Source organism: Balaenoptera ricei, chromosome 5 (assembly GCF_028023285.1).
Source record: "Balaenoptera ricei isolate mBalRic1 chromosome 5, mBalRic1.hap2, whole genome shotgun sequence".
Classification (NCBI taxonomy): Eukaryota; Metazoa; Chordata; class Mammalia; order Artiodactyla; family Balaenopteridae; genus Balaenoptera; species Balaenoptera ricei.
This window is the reverse complement of record NC_082643.1, coordinates 29,613,290-29,635,867: the sequence shown is the minus strand read 5'-3', so window position 1 is coordinate 29,635,867 and position 22,578 is coordinate 29,613,290. Positions and strand designations below refer to the sequence as shown.

The 22,578-nt window shown below is 40.8% G+C and overlaps 1 protein-coding gene across 3 annotated transcripts in view; it reads right to left on the bottom strand.

Moving 5' to 3' along the window:
* Nucleotides 1-912: 912 nt before the first annotated feature.
* Nucleotides 913-22,578, bottom strand: part of LSM6 (LSM6 homolog, U6 small nuclear RNA and mRNA degradation associated) — a 40,676-nt gene continuing 19,010 nt past the window's right edge. For 2 of the 3 annotated variants that reach the window (XM_059923932.1, XM_059923933.1), the window contains 2 exons: nucleotides 19,013-19,126; nucleotides 16,072-16,468 (listed from right to left, as the gene is read on the bottom strand). In XM_059923932.1, the coding sequence (XP_059779915.1) occupies nucleotides 16,434-16,468; nucleotides 19,013-19,126 (149 nt within the window). In that variant the 3' untranslated portion in view covers nucleotides 16,072-16,433. Of the gene's footprint in view, nucleotides 1,061-16,071; nucleotides 16,469-19,012; nucleotides 19,127-22,578 lie in introns of those variants that run through there. The other variant, XM_059923934.1, reaches the window with a different exon arrangement.

Below are 22,578 nucleotides of genomic sequence, written 5' to 3'. Positions count from 1 at the left end.
ATTCTCTTTCATGGTGGGTTTTATGGTTATAAATCGGCAGCTCTGTGTCCTTCGGTAAAGCATTTAACTTCTCTGTGTTGCCTCCGGTGTAAAATAAAAGGTTTGAATTAAATGATCCCTCAGATTTCTTCCAGCTAGAAAATTATACATATGTTTACTTTTATTTTAGTCATGAAGGCATAGAATGAGCTATACTTAGAGCCTCTTGGGATGACGTGGACCAAGTCTGGCACATGATGATGGCCACAGCCACACCACCTGCATCCTCCAGGTATGGGAGCAGCCTTGGAAAAGTGTTTCCCAACCTCCATGGAATCCTCAGAGAGGAAGGACCTGCCAAGTTCACCAGCCCAGTCCCATCCTTGGGACATTTTCTTCATGTTTAGAGGTCTCTGAAAGGGAGAAATGGAGAATGTGCCTTTGGTAACTTATTTTTTTAAATATTTATTTATTTATTTAGGCTGCGCCAGGTCTTAGTCATGGCATGAGGGATCTTTTAGTTGCAGCATGTGGGCTCATAGTTGCAGCATGCAGACTCTTAGTTCTGGCACACGAACTCTTAGTTGTGGCATGCATGCGGGATCTAGTTCCCCGACCAGGGATCGAACCTGGGCCCCCTGCATTGGGAGCATGGAGTCTTACCCACTAGACCACCAGGGAAGGCCCTGCCTTTGGTAACTTATTAACACCCTTTGTCCCTTTTTCATGCCTTGGTCATGAATTTCCGTTGACATTGATTGGTGTTTGTAGGCAGATATGGTTATTCTAGTATTGTTACTGTGGTGATCATTGTAATATTCAGAAATAAAAATTTTATTAAAAAACCTACAGATTTCTGGAGTTCTGGGACAATCAGTGTAAGAAAAGAGAAAAATTTTCACAATTTTCTTTGAACTCAACTTTAATTTACTTAAAAATGGGAAATTGATGGACATTTATGTAAATGTCGCAGGCTTGTCAACTAGCTTCCTTCTCCATGCCGCCATGCACTTTCTTCCATTGGAAAAAAAGAATCTTTCGGTGCTTTTTTTCTACCCAATTATCCTCTCCTGTATTCTCCCTGTTAAAGAACAATACAGACGAACAGGACTTTAAAACAAATCAATAGTTGGATAGTTGAATTTGCAAAAAAGTACTCACAGAGAGTTGGCTAATGTAAGAAAGTATCAGCAGTATCTCTTCTCTCTAGGAGTTAACGTTTTACTTGGGGTGGGGTGGCAGGATATAGAAGAAAGAAGTCAGATGGCAAGTTAGTTGTGTGGCCTTGGCAAGCTAATTAATGTTGATGAACCTCAGTTTTCCCATCTGTGAGATGGGGAGATGATTAGATTTCTCACAAGGATACTGTAAGGACTAGGTGTCCTTGTATAATGAGGCATAGCAATAATCACAGCTGTTATCAGAAGGGAGATTAAAGCCAGGCTACCAGAATTTAGAGCAGAGAGGGGTATTTCAACTAGAAACAAGAAAAGATGGTGGATCTTAGAGGTTAGGTGGGGTTTGGATAGATAGAGAAGGGTAGTAGAACATTCAAAGCCGGAGAAAGAGATTGAACAATGGTGTGAAAGTGGGAAAAAACGGATTGCGTTAGTTGTAATTATCCGGAAATAAAATGAGGCACGCCTGATGTAGGGTGATGGAGCCAGTGATGCTGTTGGGAGGAAATGGAAGTAAAGGGAAGAGTCAGTAAGATTTGGAGACTGTTTGTATGGAGACAAAGGAGGAGTTTTTAAAAATTGGTATTTTGGGCTTCCCTGGTGGCGCAGTGGTTGAGAATCTGCCTGCCAATGCAGGGGACACGGGTTCAAGCCCTGGTCTGGGAAGATCCCACATGCCACGGAGCAACTAGGCCCGTGAGCCACAACTACTGAGCCTGTGCGTCTGGAGCCTGTGCTCCGCAACAAGAGAGGCCGCGATAGTGAGAGGCCCGCGCACCGCGATGAAGAGTGGCCCCCACTCGCCACAACTGGAGAAAGCCCTCGCACAGAAACGAAGACCCAACACAGCCAAAAAAAATAAATTAATTAATTAAAAAAAATTAATAGACTGTATATTAAAAAAATTGGTATTTAGAAAGCCTGAACGAAAAATATAACCTACATCTGAAATAGGGAAGATAGCGTTCAATCTTAGACATGCTGAAAATGCCCTCTCAGCATCATCCACTCCTCAGCCAACCTTTCCTAAATGCCTACTAAGTGCAGGCCATGTACACAGGGCTGGGCTATCAAGATAAATAACACAACATCTGCCTTTGTAATGCTGGAGATGGAGACTAAAGCATCAGCAGATAATCACAAAACTATGGGATAAATGATCAGCAGAGATAGAATCACATATGACTATGGAAGTACAGAGAAGGAGTATCTGGGGGTTGGTGAAAAATTTCCTTTTCCCTTTTCAAAAAACCCAAACACTCACATCTTGTGATTGGATGCCAAAAATTAGTCTCAAAGATCAGTCTTCAAATAATTCGTTTATGACTGTTCTGTAGCCTTTTGTAAGTATCCTACACCATGTATACTCTTTATCCTCATGTGGCCACTTGGTCCCCCTCACTGCCCTGCATTGCAACTGATCGGCTTTGTGTGTCTTATCTTCTCTACCAACCAAGCGCTAAACCCCTGGAGGGTAGGATTCATCTTAAAGTTGCTAAGCTCCAATACATAGCACAGTACCATGCTTATTGTGAGGCTATCTGTTAAATAATTTAGCACAGACAGAAGCTAAGGAAGATCAAGGTGCATGCATTCTGTGCTCAGAACTCTAAGTGTTTCATTTATTTTAATCATCCTCTTCCAACCTTCCCAGGGAAGGAGGAATAATACCTCCCAATTGTTGAGTTCTTACTATGTGCTAGGCACACATCTAACTCTACTTGTATGAGCTCATCTAATCTTCACAACGACTCTATAAACTATGTATTAATGCTCTCCCATTTTACAGATGAGGAGCCTGAGGCATAGAACGATTATGACAACTTGTCTGAGGTCACATTGCTCCTAAGTGGAGGAGCTCTGGAACCTGTGGCCCAACTCCTGTGCTGTTACAGCTGCCATCAATGTTCCAGAAAACTGAAGTATACAGAGAGTGAGGGTTGTGATGGTTCTAAAAAGTAAATTAAGGATAAGGATGGCAGCGAGACTTCAATTTTCTGCTTCTTGGACCAGGGTTTGGAAGGCCCTCTGGGTAAGCAGGACACCCCGTGAGAACTTCCCCTCACGGAGGAACTCGCATCCTGAACTTGCAAACCTAACATAAACGGGCAAACCCACTCCTTCAAAGGATGCAGGTAAAAAGGCTGCAGCATAACTGGAGGTAAGGGCGCCCCAGTACTGCACATTGTCAAACGTTTTCCATCCTTCCATCCATGGCAGATGTTCTCAAGTTAAAGAAATTTTAAAATTCTAAGGATATATTTTCTTTTTCCCTTTTTTCTCTCCCTCTTTTTAAAATAAAGAACATGCTTAGTCTAGTACCTAAATATCAACCTTCACTTTCTCGCCCTTCACACTTCTTTTTTCTGTCCCATCACAGAAGCAGTCCCGACAAGGAGGGTTCTCTAAGTTTCCTCCTTACAGAAGTGATCCAAACCTCTTATCCAGCCTGCATCAAAAAGAAGCAGATTGTTTGATTAGCACTCTCTACCCTGCCCTCCCTTGGCAATGGAGAATACCAGAATCTTTGAATGTGAAGGCCCTTCATCAAAATTGAGAAAATGTTAAAAAATATTTTTCAGGGCACCTACAAAGACCAAACTCCAAAGACGATTCTCTGGTTCACTTTTTATAGACAATTTCTGAGGACAAATTCCTTCTTTGGCTTTATGACCCCCAACTCCGGAGCCGGGTCCAAATTCCCCCCAGACCCACTGGAGTTCTGTCACATTCTGTTAACACAGCCCTTTCTTCTACTAAACGGGCACCTGAAATGGACAAGCCTCGCTCACTGGCCTCCTGTTAAATCGCAGTAGAAGTCGGCCTCTAGGGTAGTGCCGTACAGCTGTTAATACTACACCTGCACTTGCTACTGGGAGACTGGCCAGTGTCTTTAGCGAATCATTGAAGTCCTCTGCACACACCTCTAATACGTGAGGGGGGCCCACGTCTGCATGAGTCTGAGGCCTCTTAGAGAAATGTACTCATTTGCTTCCGATCAGGAAAGCTGGAAGGAGAAACACCAGCCTTCCCAATTCCTAGGCCAGTACTTAATTCTTCCTTCCCATAAAAACATTGATGTAAAGGGGACAAAATCCATGTAGCAACCAGCACTCTTCAAAGTTTAATGAAAGGTCTACCTTGAGCTGAGCCAATAATACCACTTTAACGCCATCATTTCACTAAATCTCCTGCTGATTTGTTTGCTTATCTCACATGATAAGATGGTGCATCAGTACTAATTCCTCCACCAAAGCACCTCTATCTCCCTCCCAAAGTCAAATTCACACGTGTGTTACTGAAGGATCTATAGTTCAGCAGAAAATATTAATTATTCGAACATAGTTTTTGTCTAAACAAAATTCAAATATGGCAGCTCCTTAGTGTTTTGCTTTTCTGTGCCATGTGTATAAAAATAACCCAATTTGAAATATACAAGATAGGAACAGTCCCAAGTGGAATTTATATAGCCAGATTCTTTTAAATTACATATATTATAGAAGTGCATCATTTAAAAACAAAAAGCTTTTTACCACACATGTTATTAGTTTATTTCTATCGATTTTGAATGGCTTAGACCCATTGAAAATGGATAATTGGCCCAGGCTCTGAACTTCCTGGCAGCTAAGTAAGAAAGGTAAGTATAACCAGTTGCCTACTTATTATCTTTATGGGCCATAAGGAGAAAAATGGGTTAAAATAACACAAGGATAACTAGAGAGATGATAAACTGGCTGCAGGATCTCTCCGCAAGGATGCTGATTGTCAGCTCCTTCATGTCATCTGACGAGGGGCTCCCTGTGGCCCCTTCCCCCAGGGCTGAGGGAGGGAGGTGTGGCGGGCATGTAACTCTGGCCTGTAGGTGACCAGCCCTGGGATGAGCAGGCAGACGACCACACGACAGAATAATAATGAAAAACGATCTTGACAGGCCGGAGCAATGAGCTGAATCTAACAAGATGAAATTAAACAAGGACAAATGTTAAGTGCTTTTCTTAGGTCAGAAAAAAACCAATGGCACAAACCCAAGATGGTAGAGATATGGCTCACCAGCAGGCATAAAAAACAAAACAAAACAAACAAAAAAACTTTAGAGTTTTAAACTACAAGCATGTCACTAAAAACAACCCAAAACTTCTTAGCGCAATTTTGTTGTTTGAACAAGAATATGTTCTTCATATTCTGAGATCACTAGTCTACATTTGGAATTAGATTCTGGGCACCCTGCTTTATTTCTGTGGAAGATGGGTCTAAACTAACATGAAAAACAATTTTGATATTGTAAAGCAATTATACTCCAATAAAGATGTTAAAAAAAAAACCAAACAATTTTGAAACAGCAAAGTCATTGTCAATAAGTTCCTTCACCCAACACGGCTATTTTCATTGCTTGCATGGCACTTTTCACGTTGCATACTTACTTTAAAATGAGTATACAGAAGAAAATAAATAAAACAGAATAAACATATGCAAACTGGAGTGCATTTAGAAGAGAGTGGCCGGAGTGGCCTGTGGACTCTGAACCTGCATTTCCGAAGAGCAGTTGGACGGACAGGGGAGAAGATTTATGAGAGGTGTTTTCAAATAGCTGAAGGGTTGACAAGAAGAGATTAGGTTTGTCCAAGGTAAACTTAAGGATTATGAAGAAGAAGAGCACTTGTGAAACCTTGAGTTTTTAAAAGTGTCTTCTCTTAAAAAAAAAGATTTTACTGTCACATTAAGTTTGGAAAGCATTATTGCTTTGTTATTAGTAATATTTGTATTTTTACAGGTTTGGATATCTTGGATTAAAGACGTAAAATGGTTTCAGCAAAGATCTTCTGGCCAGTATGTGGCAGGGCTGAGAGACAACGAATGTGCTCAAGCTCAGAACAAATTTAAATTCAATATTAATAGAAAAAAATCCTCCTATGAGTCAAATCTGTACAAAGACAAAGTAGAAGTCTGTAGATTTTCATGTAGATAGTGTCTTACTTACGAAGCAATGAAAGAAAGGTATTTAAGAATGGGCCATAGCAGTGGCTTTCAAATTTTCAACCACAATCTTCAGAAAATTTTATATATATATATTATACATAGTATATATTACATATAGTATATACATATAGTAGATAATATATTTGATATCACCACCATATACATGCATACGTGATTGAGAATAAAATGGAAACAAAAGTCTAACTACTACTACTACTAATTGCTATGGTGCACTTTGGGTTTTTCTTTCTATTTTACTTTTTTTAAAAAAAATATTTATTTACTTATTTTGGCTGTGCCAGGTCTTAGTTGAGGCATGCATGCATGATCTAGTTCCTCGACCAGGGATCGAACCCAGGCCCCCTGCATTGGGAGTGGGGAGTCTTAGCCACTGGACCACCAGGGAAGTCCCTCTATTTTACTTTTTTAAAATGCTGAACTTCATCCACTAAATTGATTTCATCTCCAGTGCCATATCATGCGGACTGAAAAACATTGGCCTGGAGAACTATTGAGTGGGACTGTTTGGGTGAGCTAGAGAGCCAACAATTCCTTCCTACAATGAGATTCAATGATTCAATAATACAAACTGTGTTATGTAACTTAAAAAAAAAACCAAACCCTAATTGAAGTGCTTTTTTGTTTCCAGTTTATTGCTTTCCTTCTCTTATTCTAGATTATTAAGCTTTTCAATTCTTGATTCTATTTTTAATATTATCTGTTCCTACTTATACTACATCATCTGAAAAATCTTTGATTCTTTTACCTGAGTAATTGATGAAAATATGAAACTGTATAGAACCAAGAACAGAAGGTTGCAACTCATTTTAAGTGTAGTTGCTCACCCACGTGTGTTTACGTAGTTTCTTTTCCAAGAATCAGTTACAAATCCTTCAAGCATACCAGCAACTTCTCTATTTTATTTTTGTCCACAAGGTTGAGAAATTTTGTTCAGTGTGGTAAGATTAAGAGACCATGGAAAGACAAATACCATATAATATCACTTATATATGGAATCTAAAACATGACACAAATGAACATATCTACGAAACAGAAACAGACTCATAGACATAGAGAACAGACTTGTGGTTACCAGGGGGAGGGCAGGTGGGGAAAGGAAGGGCTGGGAGTTTGGGGTTAGCAGATGCAAACTATTATATATAGAATGGATAAACAACAAGGTCCTACTGTATAGCACAGGGAACTATATTCAATATCCTGTAATAAACCATAATGGAAAAGAATATGAAAAAGAATATATATATGTATAACCGAATCACTTTGCTGTAGAGCAGAAATTAACACAACATTGTAAATCAACTATACTTTAATAAAATATATTTAAAAAAAGAGAGAGAGAGAGAGACCATGGCTATGCCCTAGGGTGGCTGGTTCTGCAGATGAAATGAGGTGATGTAAGCCGAGTGCTCTAGACAGTGCCTGGCTGGATGGCTGTTAGCTGGGATGACATTGATGGTGATGATGGTGGTGTCACAGTGATCTTCCTCTAGTGTAGCTGCTCAAAACCATACTAATGTGGTCTTGGCATGTCTTCTTCAAGTGAACCCAAAGTGCCTCCTAAAAATCACCCCTTTTTTTCCTCTTTTTCTATTTTGAGTAACCTCAGAAGAATTTGAAAGGTTGTAACCTCAAGTCACGGATCCGTTGTTTTCCTAACCTTTTCTTCCTTTTTTAAAACCAGGGCAGTTGCTCGCCTCTTGTTTTCTTGGATCTCACAGACTCCTAACAGCATTTCCTCAAGGTCACCAGCAAGTTGTTATGTGCAGGGGGACATAATTCAATGAGTTAACTTGGATGAGCTACAGTCTCCTGTATTTTGGTGGATTCTCTTTCTCTCCTAGGAATGTTTTCAGCTTGGAGATTTTTTTTTTTTTTACGAATAAAGAATAGCCTGGTCTTCTTACCACCTGGTAGCACCCCGTTAACAAGTGGCCCGTCCCTTGGTGGTTCACTTTATTCTGAAAAGCCTCAGCTCATTTGTGGTTTGGGCTTCTCGACATATTCAGGTGGTGGGTTAGGGTCTTTGAAATCAGACTGCTGGGTGGAAATCCCACCCCTGCCACTTACTAGCTGGGTGATGCCGAGCAAGTCCCTCTTTGTGATTCAACTTGCTCATTTGCAAAAGGAAGAATAATGTCGATCTCGTGGGGTTGCTGTGAGGAGCTTAGCACTGCCCAGCATGAAGTAAGATGCTCTTGGTATCAGTATCATGGGGAACTCTCTGAAGGCCGATCCTTCACTTTCTCTTTGGAGTTTCAGTACAGGAAACAACTTTACGAAAGTTTCTAACCTTCTGGAGTCTCCTCTCACAAGATGATGTTTTCTCTGAACTTTTGGATATCTGCCTTCCTAAAGGCTGGGATATGTGTCTGACTACATTCATGTTTATTTTATGTGACAAAGTCACTTTCCCCAATTCCCATCACTTCTCTGTCGGTGAGCATTTCCTCCTCCGAGCCCAGCATCAACCCTCCTTGGTGTTTCTTCTGATTTCTAAGCGATGAAACTGTCAGCCAGGCAAGCCAAAAATGTGTCAGATGGCCTCCTTGTAGCGGGATGAACTGCCAGCAAATGTTAGAAAATCAAGGAATAGCGCCGTAACCTGCCTTTGCCAGTGTTTTCAAACTTTCCAGTAATATATAATAGAAGGCCTGATGCTGAGGATGAGAGCATGTCTATCTGGAAGCAAAAATGCCTGCCAATGACCCAGGTAAATTATTTAAGGGCGTCAGGACTGTGTTTCTGTGTGGTTACTTGTCATCAGGAAGACAGCAAACAAACACCAAAGAGCCAGACACTTTCAGGCACTGGAAATACAAAGCCAAACACAGCCCTACCTGCAAGGAGCCTCCAGTCTACAATGGCTCTAAAATCCATCTAGTCTCCTCGCTGTTTTCTATCTAAACTGGAGTGGTGTGTCTCTCATGCGTCCACACGTGCCAGAGAGGAACTTCTTTCTTCATGTTTTGTTGAATTCCTAAAGCACCCACGTCAGTGACGCTCACCCACCAGCCCCCCAAAGGGTCACTGCCTGTGGGATGGGTCCTTCCTCCACTGAAGGTCAGCCGTGACTTCGGCACATCTCCCCCCCCCCCCCCCCCGCACGGAAAGCTCGAGGTAGGGTCAGCTTGTTCGAAAAATACAGAAATCGACAATGACATTCAGAAGAAGGGCAACTTGGAGAGAAATGATGCCTGTATAAGCTGGGAGGGGTGGTGTCAGGAACAGGAACTGTAGTCTCAAGGCTGGTCTCTCCCACAACACAGGAGAGATGGTGCAAGAAGAGAAGAGAACGCCTTAGTTTGGAGTTAAGTTTCACTCCATTAAAGGGGAATGAATGACAATAATAAAAGGAATCATATTAAGAGTCTGTTCTGGGTTTTATTCAATAATAAAAAGAATGGTTTTTAAATTCTCTGTCTGATGGCTTGATTATTTACCCTAGTTTTCCTTTTCAGTTAAAACAATACTTTCATTTCTCTGAACGGGCAAAACAGGTTCATTTGGGAAAACACTGTTCTAATCAGGCGAAAAGCATCTATTCTCACTCAGCCTCTCACCCATTCTTAAGAAGTATTTTAAATAGTTCTTAAAATAGAATGTTTCTCTTTTTTTCCAAAATGCAAACACAATAGGACATTTTGATGGAGGCCCGCTACATCTCTCGACATCCTGGACTTTTCCATCACAATTCTCAAAGTGATCATCTTCAGTGAAAAGTTTTTTTTTTTTTTTTTAAGTTATATAATAAAGTGAAAGATGGTAAGGAGAACAGCAAAAGAGGAGTCATCAGTAAACTTGTCAAGTAAAATGTATCTAACAGGAAACACAACACGACCTGGTTGGATTCTGAACCCCATGTGTTGGGGGCGGTGGTTTCATGGGGAGGGTCTTGCTTCAAGGGGTGGGGGGCGAGGGACCCCTGAGCTCACACTGTGGGGGTGACGGGGTGCAGAGGAGGGCGGTCAAGCGGCACGGCAAATCTCACTCTGGAAAGGGCACCAAACTGTTTCAGTCTTTATTTGACATCTGAGCGCATGTACCTGTGACCAAGGACAATGGATGCAGCCAGAGTTGGGTCGGGGAGGAAAAGCAGATCCCACTGCACACAGTCTTGTCTCCATCTCTCTCATGTACTTACTGGGTCCGACGATGCAGCTTCTAACATGAAGAGGCAGCAAAGGGCTGCTGGGAAACAGCCTGGCGTGTAGAAATTAGGATTCAGGAGACTCCGGGGGTCGGGCGGGCGGGGGAACAAATCCTAAGAGACAGTCATCTCAAAAAACTCAAGATGCAGCACCTGCAGACACAGCCAAAGGGCAGCTTGTACCTCGGCCAGGGTGTAAAGGGCTGCTGGCTGCCTATTGATCTTTCCTGTCACACCCAAGCGGAGCGCCAACAAATCACTGTCAGCAACATCATCTCTGAATGCAGAGGACCGCAGTCTGTGCACACACCTTGGGACCTTCTTATTGCGACTACTGGGAGGATGAGTTAAGAGAACATTGATTTATTGATTAAATGCACAATCAACAGAGGAGTCGACGGAACTCAGCACTTAAGAGCCTGATCAAATAGCAGTGGGAACTGTTATTCTAGTCGCAGCCACTCCCCAAGTGACCCAGGCAAGTCTCGGAACTTCTTTGCTTCAGGCTTCAGCGTCTGGGAAAGGGGACTGCCTTGTTCAGTGACCACAAAGGGAGACCGCGAGGATTAGCCCAGTCGGCTCCTGGGATCAGGGCGGAGGCGTGATCCCCGTGGGGATCCTCTACCGCACTCCCAAGGCGGGGAAATCATCCCAGAAATCTTTGCATCTGTGCTCATGCCAGAGGGACTGGGAAGAGGGTGTGAGGCAGACCTGCCCAACTCAAAGGTCAGGTCCTACCAACCGGACAAATAGGAAGCACATTCGCTTTCTCAGGATAAAGATACTTAAAAAGGGTTTCAAATATACTGAAAGTGAGAGCCATACCAACCTAATGTTTGAAAAGTGATGAAGTTCAGTTTTAGATGTAATATACCCTGTGCCTCTGAGACACAGCTGACACACAGTATGGCTGGGATGTACATGAAAGTCTCCATGGCTCTCCACAGCATGTGGACAGAAAACATATTTGTCTGGCTTGGGGTCATGTTTACCTGCTCCATGGAAAGGATTTTCTTACCTTTTGCATTTTCTTTTAAAGCCAGAAATATAGGGAATTTTGAAGTTATCCTGCAACAAAACCAACCCAACCTACCCACAACCAGCTTCAGAAACTATGGAAGGAACGATCACTACTGTCCTTTGGAATCTAGTGAAGAAGTAGTTAAGGCATTAGAACACAGGTCCCTCAACCCCTGTTGGCGAAAAAAGGATTTTTTTCAAGGCAATAAAAATCTGAGACTTTGCAGTCTGTAAGAAAAATTTATAATGCAAAGGATGTAGTTAACATTCTGGGATGGCTAATTTTATGAGTCAACTTGGCTAGGCCATGGTACTGAAGTTTTTGGTCAAATATTCTAGATGTTTTTGTGAGGGTATTTTTTAGATGAGGTTAACATTTAAATCAGCAGACTCTGAGTAATGCAAAATTACCCTCCATAATGTGGCCAGACTTCATCTAATCAGTTGAAGACCTTAACAGAAAAAAACCTGACCTCCCCAGAAGAAGAAATTCTGCCAGATTGCCTTTGGACTCGAACTGCAATTCTTCCCCAGGTCTCCAGCCTACCCTGTACATTTTGAAATACCAAGCCTCCACAACTGCGTGAGCCAGTCCTTTAAAATAAATGTCCCCTCCCTGCCCCCCATGGATGGATGGACAGACAGACATACACACACACACACATACCCTATTGGTTCCGTTTCTCTGGAGAACCCTAATACACATACTGTAATAAATATGAACATTGTTCACCGATATTTCTGGCTTCTTCTCCGTCTAGGTCCATGAAAAGATTATACTTTACTGAAAACTTAAGGTAAACCTTGGCCATGTAACTTCATTTGGCTAGTAAGATGAGAGTGGGAGTGAATGGTGTCACTTCTAGGTAGAAGCATTTAAGAGCCAGGGCATGATGCTTTATGCTCTTCTGCCAGGGCACCAAGCCTCGAATCACGCTGAGATGCTAGAAACATAGGTGCTGCCTCCCTCTGCCTGGGGCCCCAGGTGACCACATAAGCAGAGTCCCACCTACAAGCCCCTGTGGATGTACAGCATGAGTGAAATCATTTGTTTCAAACCACTGAGATTTGGGTGTTATGACTGACACACCACCTGGAAAAAAAAAAAGTTGTCTGGTATCCTAGCAACATCCACTCAACATGCTGATTACAAATTTTTTCTTTTTTCTTTATTACAAGTTTAGTAGGACTTCTATTTGATGTAAACACTGAATAGTAATTTGGAATCCTGCACATGATGGTAGTAAAACAGTTTCTCTAAAATTATTTTATGTAAACTTTTCACAAACTGGCCTCGCCTTAATCCAAATTATTGGTAGAATATTTTGCCAAACCCACCAGCATCCATTCCATTATGAAACTTGGAATAAATGGAGTCCATATGGATTTGAACATTTTGTAAACAAGACCTATCTTGTTTACAAAATGTTCTATCTCAACTGTTCCAGTGTTTTATGATTTTATGAAGGTCCTAGAATATGTCCACCTTCTATTTGCTATAACTCCCAAATTACTACTAAGAAGAGATTATCTTTCAATAAGACAGATGAGTCGAAACCAAAAATCTGGCTTTTGCTAGATGGAAAAAAAAAAAAAAAGAGTATAAAGATGGGAGTTTGAACCATATGGGTCTGTGAGGAAATGGGATAAACAGATGGAGACAATCAGATTTCAAAATTATCTAGTCCTGAGGTTATCTGGAATTTCAAGATACGAACATACAGTTGAGATTATCAAATCCATCTAAAGTGTTCAGATTTTTAAAAGAATTCTCAAAATTTGGCTCAATTTAAAAAAAAAAAAAAGGATGGCACTATTTTCTCCCATAAACACCTAAACCTACACACTTCGTATGGAGAGCATGAACAGGGTCACGTTTACTTTACTCTCCCCACAGTACCTAGCACAGTGCCTGCCTACTGTTGTCATTCCCTAAATGTGAAACTGACTTCTGCTACCACTTCCGCCAACCCCACTGCCTGGCCCCCTCGCCCATCCCCTAAATCAGGGAAGCAGGCTAAGAGAGGAGCAGAGCAAGTATCAGGGTCACAACCGCTGTCCCGCCACTTGGCATGTGCCACTCCTGCCCACCCACTTCTGTGGTCTCTTCCCCACTTTGGCTAACTGGACTCCAACTGGTGAGGCAAAGCTGGTCGGTCAACAACGGAGACATGCGTGGGTGCCGCATGTCTGCTGTGTACTGGTACAAACTGGAATAAAAGTAGCTGCTGGATATTCAGACCCCAGAGGTCAAGCCTGACTCTTAGGTGGAGTTTAGCTCAACAACGATGGGGGCAATCTTAGTAAAGGTAGTCAGAGCCATGCTGTTGAGTGCAGGCCCTCCAGAAACAAGGTCACGGAAGATAAAAACTGTAGTTTGTTTTCCTTTCACCAATGATTTCTTTTCGTGGAGAGAAAAAAGGTAGTTAATGCAGTTTGGCTGTGGAGACTAGTCCTGGCCACAGAATGGGCCAGGATTTGCCTCTGAGTAGAAGAGCTAGCCAATACTTTGAGGATCATTTTCTATGAGGACAAAGGTCAGTGTCAGCCCACGGTAAGAGGACAGACTGGCCCTTCGGCCTGGAATGCTGTACTAAGGTCACTCGTGAGTCAGTGTGATTATCGAAGACAATGTTTCCCCCAGAGGTCGCTTTTATTCTTATAAAGTAGATTATTATAGCCTCCCAGGTGATAAGCCATACACGCAAGTCATCGCCGCTGAGTTCTCAGACCTTACGGAAATCCCTTAAACACTGACTATTTGTCACGTCATGAAGCACTCCCAGCATGCACTCCACATCGCCCTGAATAAAAAAAGCTGAAGATGTAAACCATCTCTCAATAGCATTCCCTTCCTGAATGCTGAGATGTGAATGTGGAAATCACAGCACATGTCTGCCATCTGTATTTGTACTTGTCAACAGCTCTGTTTTGGGATAAACAGTTTTGAAGTAAGAATCAATTCGACTTGTTGGAAGATTAACCAAGGAACAGCTCAGAAGACCAAAACAGAACATGAAGTCAGATAGTCTTAAAAAAAAAAAAAATCAAGCACAATTTTCTGCTTCTCAATAAACACTGTTTTGTCACAGCCCAAGAGACAGAGCCTGGTGGCCAAAGTTTGGGGGCAGAGAGACAGGGAAAAATGTATTTACTCAAGTGAAAAATTCTTCAACCCAGAACAAATGTCTTTGCTACGATGCAACTGGAAATCATTCACTGACCTCTAGGAGACTCCAGTTAAGAAAAAAATGTCATTTTAGCTTTTATACTTTGTTTCGCGGTTCTACTATGTGAAGGTACACACAGGGGACAACTTGCATCGGTACAAGTGAATAATACAGTCCTTTATTACCATAAAAATGGTAGCATTTCCCAAAGTCGATCATGATTAAAAGTAGTTCCATGGTTGAAAACACTACTCCACCGTACAGATATTAGAATAGAGAGACGGCAAGGGGAAAATAAAGACACATACCGAAAGGGAGGTCAGGGAAAAAGTTAGTAAAAACAGGATGCTACAGATTGGTGGGAGGTAACAATGGAATTGCTTTTAGAAGCAGCTGATGTGAGTAAATGAAGGGATGCAGTAACCTGGCAGCCCCATATTCTACAAAACAAATAAGAACATGTATGCTCCACTTGGAGGGACATCCATTTTCCCCTTAGAAGAAGTCATTTATAAAAGAGCAAATTGTTGATTTGTACTTACAGACCGGACCCTTTTCAAGCCCCTGTCAAGGAGTGATAAATTATTGAAGCATAGTTTTATTTTTGGTGTGCACACTCTAATACCTTGTGAAATGTTTCTGTTCACCTTTCCAAGTTATTAATTAAAAAATAATTGTTTCCAATTACTCTGTGATCTTTAAGCTAAAACCAGACAAAATACCACACATGCCTCTCCAGACCCAGCACCGCCCCTCCCCTCCCCTCCTTCCCCATCCTGCCCGCACATCCTTCAACCAGGAAACTGTTGAAACTCACACGGCGCTCCTGGAACAGGACTGCTGCCTAGAGGGGGGAGGGGCGGAGGAGGAAGGCCACACAATTGTCTGGTGTTCGTTCAACCGCAGTGCCCAGATATTTGTTGTTCTGAGAGAAAGCGTGAACTGTTCAGGGAATACAGCAGGGCGGTGGAAACGTCACGAATAGAGTGGGAAACCCTCTCAGCAGGAGCCACATGACGCAGAGAGGCTGCCTCGTGCCAAGCAACGTGGATGCTTGTGCTCTGCTCCTGAATGAGGTCACATCAAACCCAGCTGGGACTGGAGAGAAAGGCTTCCCAGGAACCCCTCCCTAAGCCAGAGCGCAGAGAAATTCTTCCAGCCACAGCGGAGCAACTGGAACCTGAATGAGTTTACAAACTCCAGGCCTCGCTTTCCACCGTGTTCAGGACGGCGTGGGTGCCCGGGCTCCAGAAAGGGAGCAAGAAAACCCACCGCGTGAACCGCCCGGGGGAGATGCGAGCTGAGCGCGCACAGACTTGGCTTAAAAGGAACGTTTACACCTACACCTAGCAGGTTGGAACCTTTAGGATCGCTCCCCCAGCTCAATTCGGATTCCCACTCCTTTTGTGCAAGTGCCACGGTTAGATGTCCAATTCTATTTCCTATCGAGAGAATGGAAACGGAGGCTGAGCATCTGGTCTCAGGGACCCTTTTCAGCCTGAGACTGAAACTGGATGCCTCGTGGAACATTGTCCCTCAAGCATTTTGTACGGCGAGCAGAGCAGGATAGAGGAAACCGTCTCTACAAATGTTTTAATTGTCCTCACGTCCATCATTCCAGTCAGTCCCACAAGCAAAGCAGGCAAATCAAATGGTGTTGTTTGAGACTTCAGTTACAAATCATGTAGGGAGAAAAAGATCTCTTTTTTGAAAATTCTTTTTGCTTTCTGCTCACTGACATAGAGGTAAAAGAAAATGACTGAAACTTAAATATGAAAGAACTCTTTACAATTAAATCCACAATTTTATACATTTATCTCACTCACATGTCAGTGAAAAATCACCAACTATGACAAAATAGGACAAATTATATGACAGAAGAACCAAAAAACTTAATAAAAAACATATCCAAGTGTGAAAAGTATGGTACTCTCGGTGTCTTCACATCCTCCTCTTCTGTGTACTTATGTACAACACTGAAAAGAAAAAATGAACAAACTGAAAAAAACTTTCCTAAGTATCATAATAGCAAGTTTTAAAAGCAAGCAGATTTTAGTCTGACACCTCTGCATATTTCAAAGGAATTCTCAAACCACACAATAAATTCTAGAACTATTGTAAGACCAATTTTATGACTCTAGACCTGGGTTTGATGTCTTAGAGGGCTGTGTTCTGACCTTAGCTATACATCTGACTGGATTTGCACATCGCAACCAAGGGGATAAAAGAAAATGTATGTGAAAGTCTCCGGAATCTTCGAATGTTTTATAATTCTAGGTGTAACAATTATGACTGTGGTTAAAGTAAATCAGTAAATCTACCAGGCCAGACTTCACATTAAAAATAAAGAATAAATAAAAAATAATTATTTTCATCCATCTCCTCGATATAATCACTAAACTTCCTGTTTACTTTTTTAATTGCATCAGGATAAACAAGAGGTGAGGAGTTTGTTATTTTGTCCTTATTCTGAATTCCCTGTAAAGTATCAACCTTGGGTTTATCCGAAGTTTTGCTCAGCTAGTCCTCTCGTGACCACCCACATGAACTCTTCAGGGTATACTGAATACGTAGTACATGAGAATCAGACCACATCTAATGTCTTGGTCACTAGAGGCAAGCTTTCACCAGAGGTGTACCTCCCCTCCTACCCCCCACGCCTACTCAGACTCTGACAGGTTTGTGCAAAATGAGCATTAAGAGATATCCTGATTAAAGGACATAGCACAGATTAATCAAATAAGCCAGGATCCTCTTCAAGAGCCTAGGATGTGAATTATGGAGCCTAAAGATAACTACCTACCACCGATTACCCCACAGAAAAAGTTACATAAAGGAAAGCATCAGTATGACAGTAAAAACATCCCTAGGAAACTGGCCAAGTCCAAGATGTAGTCTGTATATGACAGGATGCATCCTATCACCTCTCACAGAACCTGCAGCTAGCTGACTGTTGTTATCAGCTGTACTGAGATGGGGAAATATCATTAACATTTCTTATTAAATGGAAAGAGTCAAATAAGAACAATATTAAAAATAGGAAAAGAAATTCTACACATTGGAAGGACTAAAAAGGTATATATATAAAGACATGATGTGACCCCAATGTTCACAGCAGCAATATTTACAATAGCCAAGACATAGAAGCAACCCTGGTGTCCACTGACAGAGGAATGGATAAAGAAGATGGGGTAAATATATACAGTGGAATATTACTCAGCCATTAAAAAAAAGAATAAAATAATGCCATTTGCAGCAACACAGATGGACCTAGAGATTATCATACTAAGTGAAATAAGTCAGACAGAGAAAGACTAATATCATATGATATCGCTTATAGGTGGAATCTAAAAAAATGATACAAAATGAACTTATTTACAAAGCAGAAATAGACTCCCAGACAAAGAAAACCAACTTATGGTTACCAAAGAGGAAGTGGGGGGAGGAATAAATTAGGAGTTTGGGATTAGCAGATATAAACTACTATACATAAAATAGATAAACAACAAGGTCCTACTGTATAGTACAGGGAACTATACTCAGTATCTTACAATAAACTATAATGGAAAAGAATCTGAAAAGAATATATATATTCAGTTATATATGCACACATATATGACTGAATCACTTTGCTGTACACCGGAAACTAATACAACACTGTAAATCAACTATACTTTAATAAGAAATTTTTAAATAAAATAAAATGAAGACATAATATGAAGCAATATGGTATTGTAAGGACAGGAGATAGAATAACTACAATAAAAGTCAGGATGTTTAGTTCACAGCAAAGAGATCCAAGTGTTACGGGGGTTGAAGAAGTTATCCAGAACTAAAGAATGCACATCAATAAAAAACCCAGAATCAAGAGTCACAGAGCTCCATTTGGGGGATGGGACCAAAAAGTGGGGATGAATCAAGGGATAATTCCCACAGTTTTGATGTCTTCCTCCCAACCCCAAAATTCAAATATGACTTTACTGATAATGTGTTTTTAAACCAGGTACTTGAAAGTAACCATAATAATCATAGCAAAAAGTTGTTAAAAAAGCTGGGTAACTTCAGAACCATATTTCCTCTTTTGTCATTTTTGCCAAACTAAAGGATACAAATCTCCCACAGAAAAAAAGCATTTGAATGCTTAATAGAGAAACAAGACAAGCTAACTGCCAAATGAGGTAAACCAAAGGTAGCAGGCAAATAGTGGCCATTCTGAGAGCACCAACTGCCAGTGTGAGAGGCCGTGTTGGGGGAATATAACACACTGTATTCGAGAACAGAGCTCTGGGTCAATGTACCAAGACCCCTCAATTTATCATCAGCAAAGGGAGGGAAGAAGAGAATTTCTAGTTCCAAAATGCCATGAAGCACCCAAAAAAGAACTAGCCACAATGAAGATCTGAGTTGTAGTAAGAATTTAAAGACAAAGCAAAACTAAAACTGAACTTTTAAATTATCTAGAAAACATGCTGGTGATCCTATTTTGGATGCTGTATAACTGTAGAGTGAAGGGCTATTACCATTGTTTCCTCGGATAAATGCATCCCCGTACTTATTCTTCAGCTGTCCATTTACATACTCCTCTGTCTGCTCCAAGGCTATATTCATATAGCCATCCAGGCAAGCCAGGACCCCTGGAGATGGATTCAGACAAAGAGAAGACATACAAAGCAAAGAGTTGAAAATTACAGGGTATACCTTAGAGCTGACAATCTCTTTACTCATTAGCTCTTACATGCTTAATATAAAAACTCACACTGTAAATGAAATTCAATAGAGTGAAGCACACAAAAAAAAAAGTCTTTGCTCTCTGCCCGTCTGAATGAAAGGCGAAGACGTGTACAGCATGAAGGCCGTCATGCACCCACTGCTGGCAGGGAAAACAATGGGCTGCCGCCTCCCTCATGGCATGTGTGGCAACAACGGCAACTTGTAAAGCCTTCAGAAAAGTAACACGGTAAGAATATTCCAAGTAAGATACCATTCTTTGAGAGCTAAAGACAGGAGTGGGCGATTATGCAGGAACAAATGATCACTAGCCGTGACTCCTCATGCCCAGTGGCATTTCTGACTTTGGCCACTAAGGGAAATACGGGTCTGGCAGATTGATCTCGTTCTTTCACAACATCTCCTGCAGCAGATGAATGTACTCCAAGGTTAAGAGGAAGGCTCCACAGTCTGTCAGAATAACGGAAAAGAGGAGACAGCAGGTGCTCCTGAAAGAACATCTTAAAGCTGTTGACTCCCAGTAAGGAACAGCTTGAGAACACGGGCACCATATTGCTTTATAGCACATCCCTCTCTGCGCTGTTCCAGTTAGAATATTTGCAGATCCACACTAATAAGAAAAACAGTAAACATTCCAGGCAGCTTTCGAGGAAACTGTTCAAGTGAACCTTTTTAATTGTGTTAAGATGGTATCAATTTTGCAAAATTGGACCTGATGATCCTTTTTTAAAAAAGACGAAGATATGTAAACCATTAACTCTGAGCCTCTAACTTCAAGTGGTATTTTCTAGATAGACACCTTAAGTAAAAACAAATACTACAAATCTGATTCAATTAACCAAGTCGATAGCTCCATGTAGTCTCAACTTCATTAATATGCTTCTCACTCCCTGCCTCTGCCCCCATTATCCTCTCAACAAAAGTTTCTTTTCAAAATTGTGTGTGTGTAATGAGAGTGCAAGACAGTAAGCTAACAAAATTCTGCTAGAAGCTGCAAACTTTCGAAGCATCAGAATGCATTATGAATAATTAATAATAATTATTTCCTATCAAAAGAAAGCTGAAGCTACAACTTTAGTTTCATTCCTGCTGTATTACTTTATATCTAAACCACCATCATAAATGAGCAAGAAACTTCTGAGACATGATATGCAAATGTTTGAAAACTAATTAAAAGCATTTAAAAATGAAATGTTCCCTTCTAATAAAAATATTCTCATAGCAAAGGTTTTTTAAAGAAAAAGGTTCTTGGAGGTTGGGATTATAACCCCCTCCCTTCTCTAAGGGATTAAATTACAATGAATAACAGAAAACAAGTTTCTTCAAACTTGAAGGGAAATTGCTACAGAGAACTGGGTTGTTTCCTTGTTTGTTTGTTTTTATTTAACCACATTCTTTATAGTATGCTCTCAATAGTGTACAACGTTTTGCTTTAATAGTATAGAAGCCATGGCCAGACAATCATAAACAGAGAAAAATTAGGGTTACTACTACCCATGTGAAAGGTTGTTCAAACGTACTAGTAAACAAAGAAATATAAATTAAATGAGATATTACTTGTTGCCAATTAGAATGGAAAAGTTGACATTAAAGGCTAACGCAAGGGTTGATGAGAATGTAGAGATGAATGAGCCACCTGCCCTGATGGAGGGCCATCTGCACCCTCTTTGACTCTGAAACCAAACCCCAGGGAATTTATTATAAAGAGACACTTGGACAAGTGCTTGAGATACATGTTAAAGGAGCAGTCATTTACAATAGAAAAAAGACTGGTAAACACCTAAATGTCCATTAATAGGACACTGGTTAAAAACAAAAACAAAACTGTAGTCCATCCACTCATGGTATTCCTATGTAGCCATTAAACACTCCATGTTGTCAGAGAACTGAATGAATTTCTTTAATGTTAAAAAAAAAATCAGAATGCATGTACAATTGATCCCACTTATGTAAAATTATGCTTATATAGAGACAGATCTAAATGGGTAAGGGTGGTTATCTCTGGATGGTAGAATTTGGGGAAGATTTACCTTTCTTCTATATACTTTTCTCCATTATTTGCTTTGAAAATTCTTTAAAAATATATATATATACATATATTTCCTTTAAAAATAGAAAATGTTCCCCTAAAGAGTAGGCTGGTGGATCTCCTCAATGAAGGGGGTACTGAGAAGATACTGAACACATGTTGCCACCCTAATCAGCTGCTGGATATTCTCTACGAATCTATTACCTCCTCTGGGCCCATCAAAAGTCCAGGGGTGAGAAGCGGCACACAGAAATGTTATAATAGCTCAGTATTCAGTATAAATCCATTGATTCCACTGTAAAAATCAAATTAAACTGGAGCTACATTATTAATGTCAAGAAACTAAAGCAGTACATAAAAAGCAGAGTCTTTTTTAGCAAGGCTTTTGAATCAAGCTTGAGTTTGAGTCCTAGCTCCTCCCTTACTAGGTGGAGATAATCAACAGAGATCTTAAAGGATTTATGTGAAGAGAAAATGAAAATTAAAGTGATTCATGCACACTGGACCCACAGTAAGCTCTCAATAAAATTAAGTTTGCACATGTGGAAAGTGGAAAAATCTCAAGAGATTTCGATCATTACTCAGGAAAGAGACCATGAATTATTCAGGAAAGAGGCCAAAAAAGGCTTTAAAACTTTGCTAATCAATTAGTTATCCATACCTCTGAAATATTCCCAGTAATTTAACATATCTTAATTTTGGAAGATTAGGAATTTAGTTACTTCAAAAAAATGGAATTGGATACCATTCCTTACACAAAGTTAGTTTCAGTAGTGTCAAGCCTCTTAAAAAGAGCATTTCATTTTCTACAAGACCAGAAAGGTGTCTTTGGATACCCCACATATTATATGAGTGAGAAGTTTACACTGAAAACAGATACTGTCTAAATAGTTGCTTGCCAATCAAATTTTTTTAACACCTTTATTAGAGTATAACTGCTTTACAATGGTGTGTTAGTTTCTGCTGTATAACAAAGTGAATCAGCTATACATATGCATATATCGCCATTTCTCCTCCCTCTTGCATCTCCCTCCCACCCTCCCTATCCTACACCTCTAGGTGGTCACAAAACACCAAGCTGATCTCCCTGTGCTATGCGGCTGCTTCCCACTAGCTATCTATTTTACGTTTATTAGTCTATATATGTCCATGCCACTCTCTCACTTTGTCCCAGCTTACCTTTCACCCTCCTGGTGGCCTCAACTAAATTCTCTACATCTGCATCTTTATTCCTGTCTTACCCCTAGGTTCTTCAGAACCTTTTTTTTTTTTTTTTTACATTCCATATATATGTTAGCATATGGTATTTGTTTTTCTCTTTCTGACTTA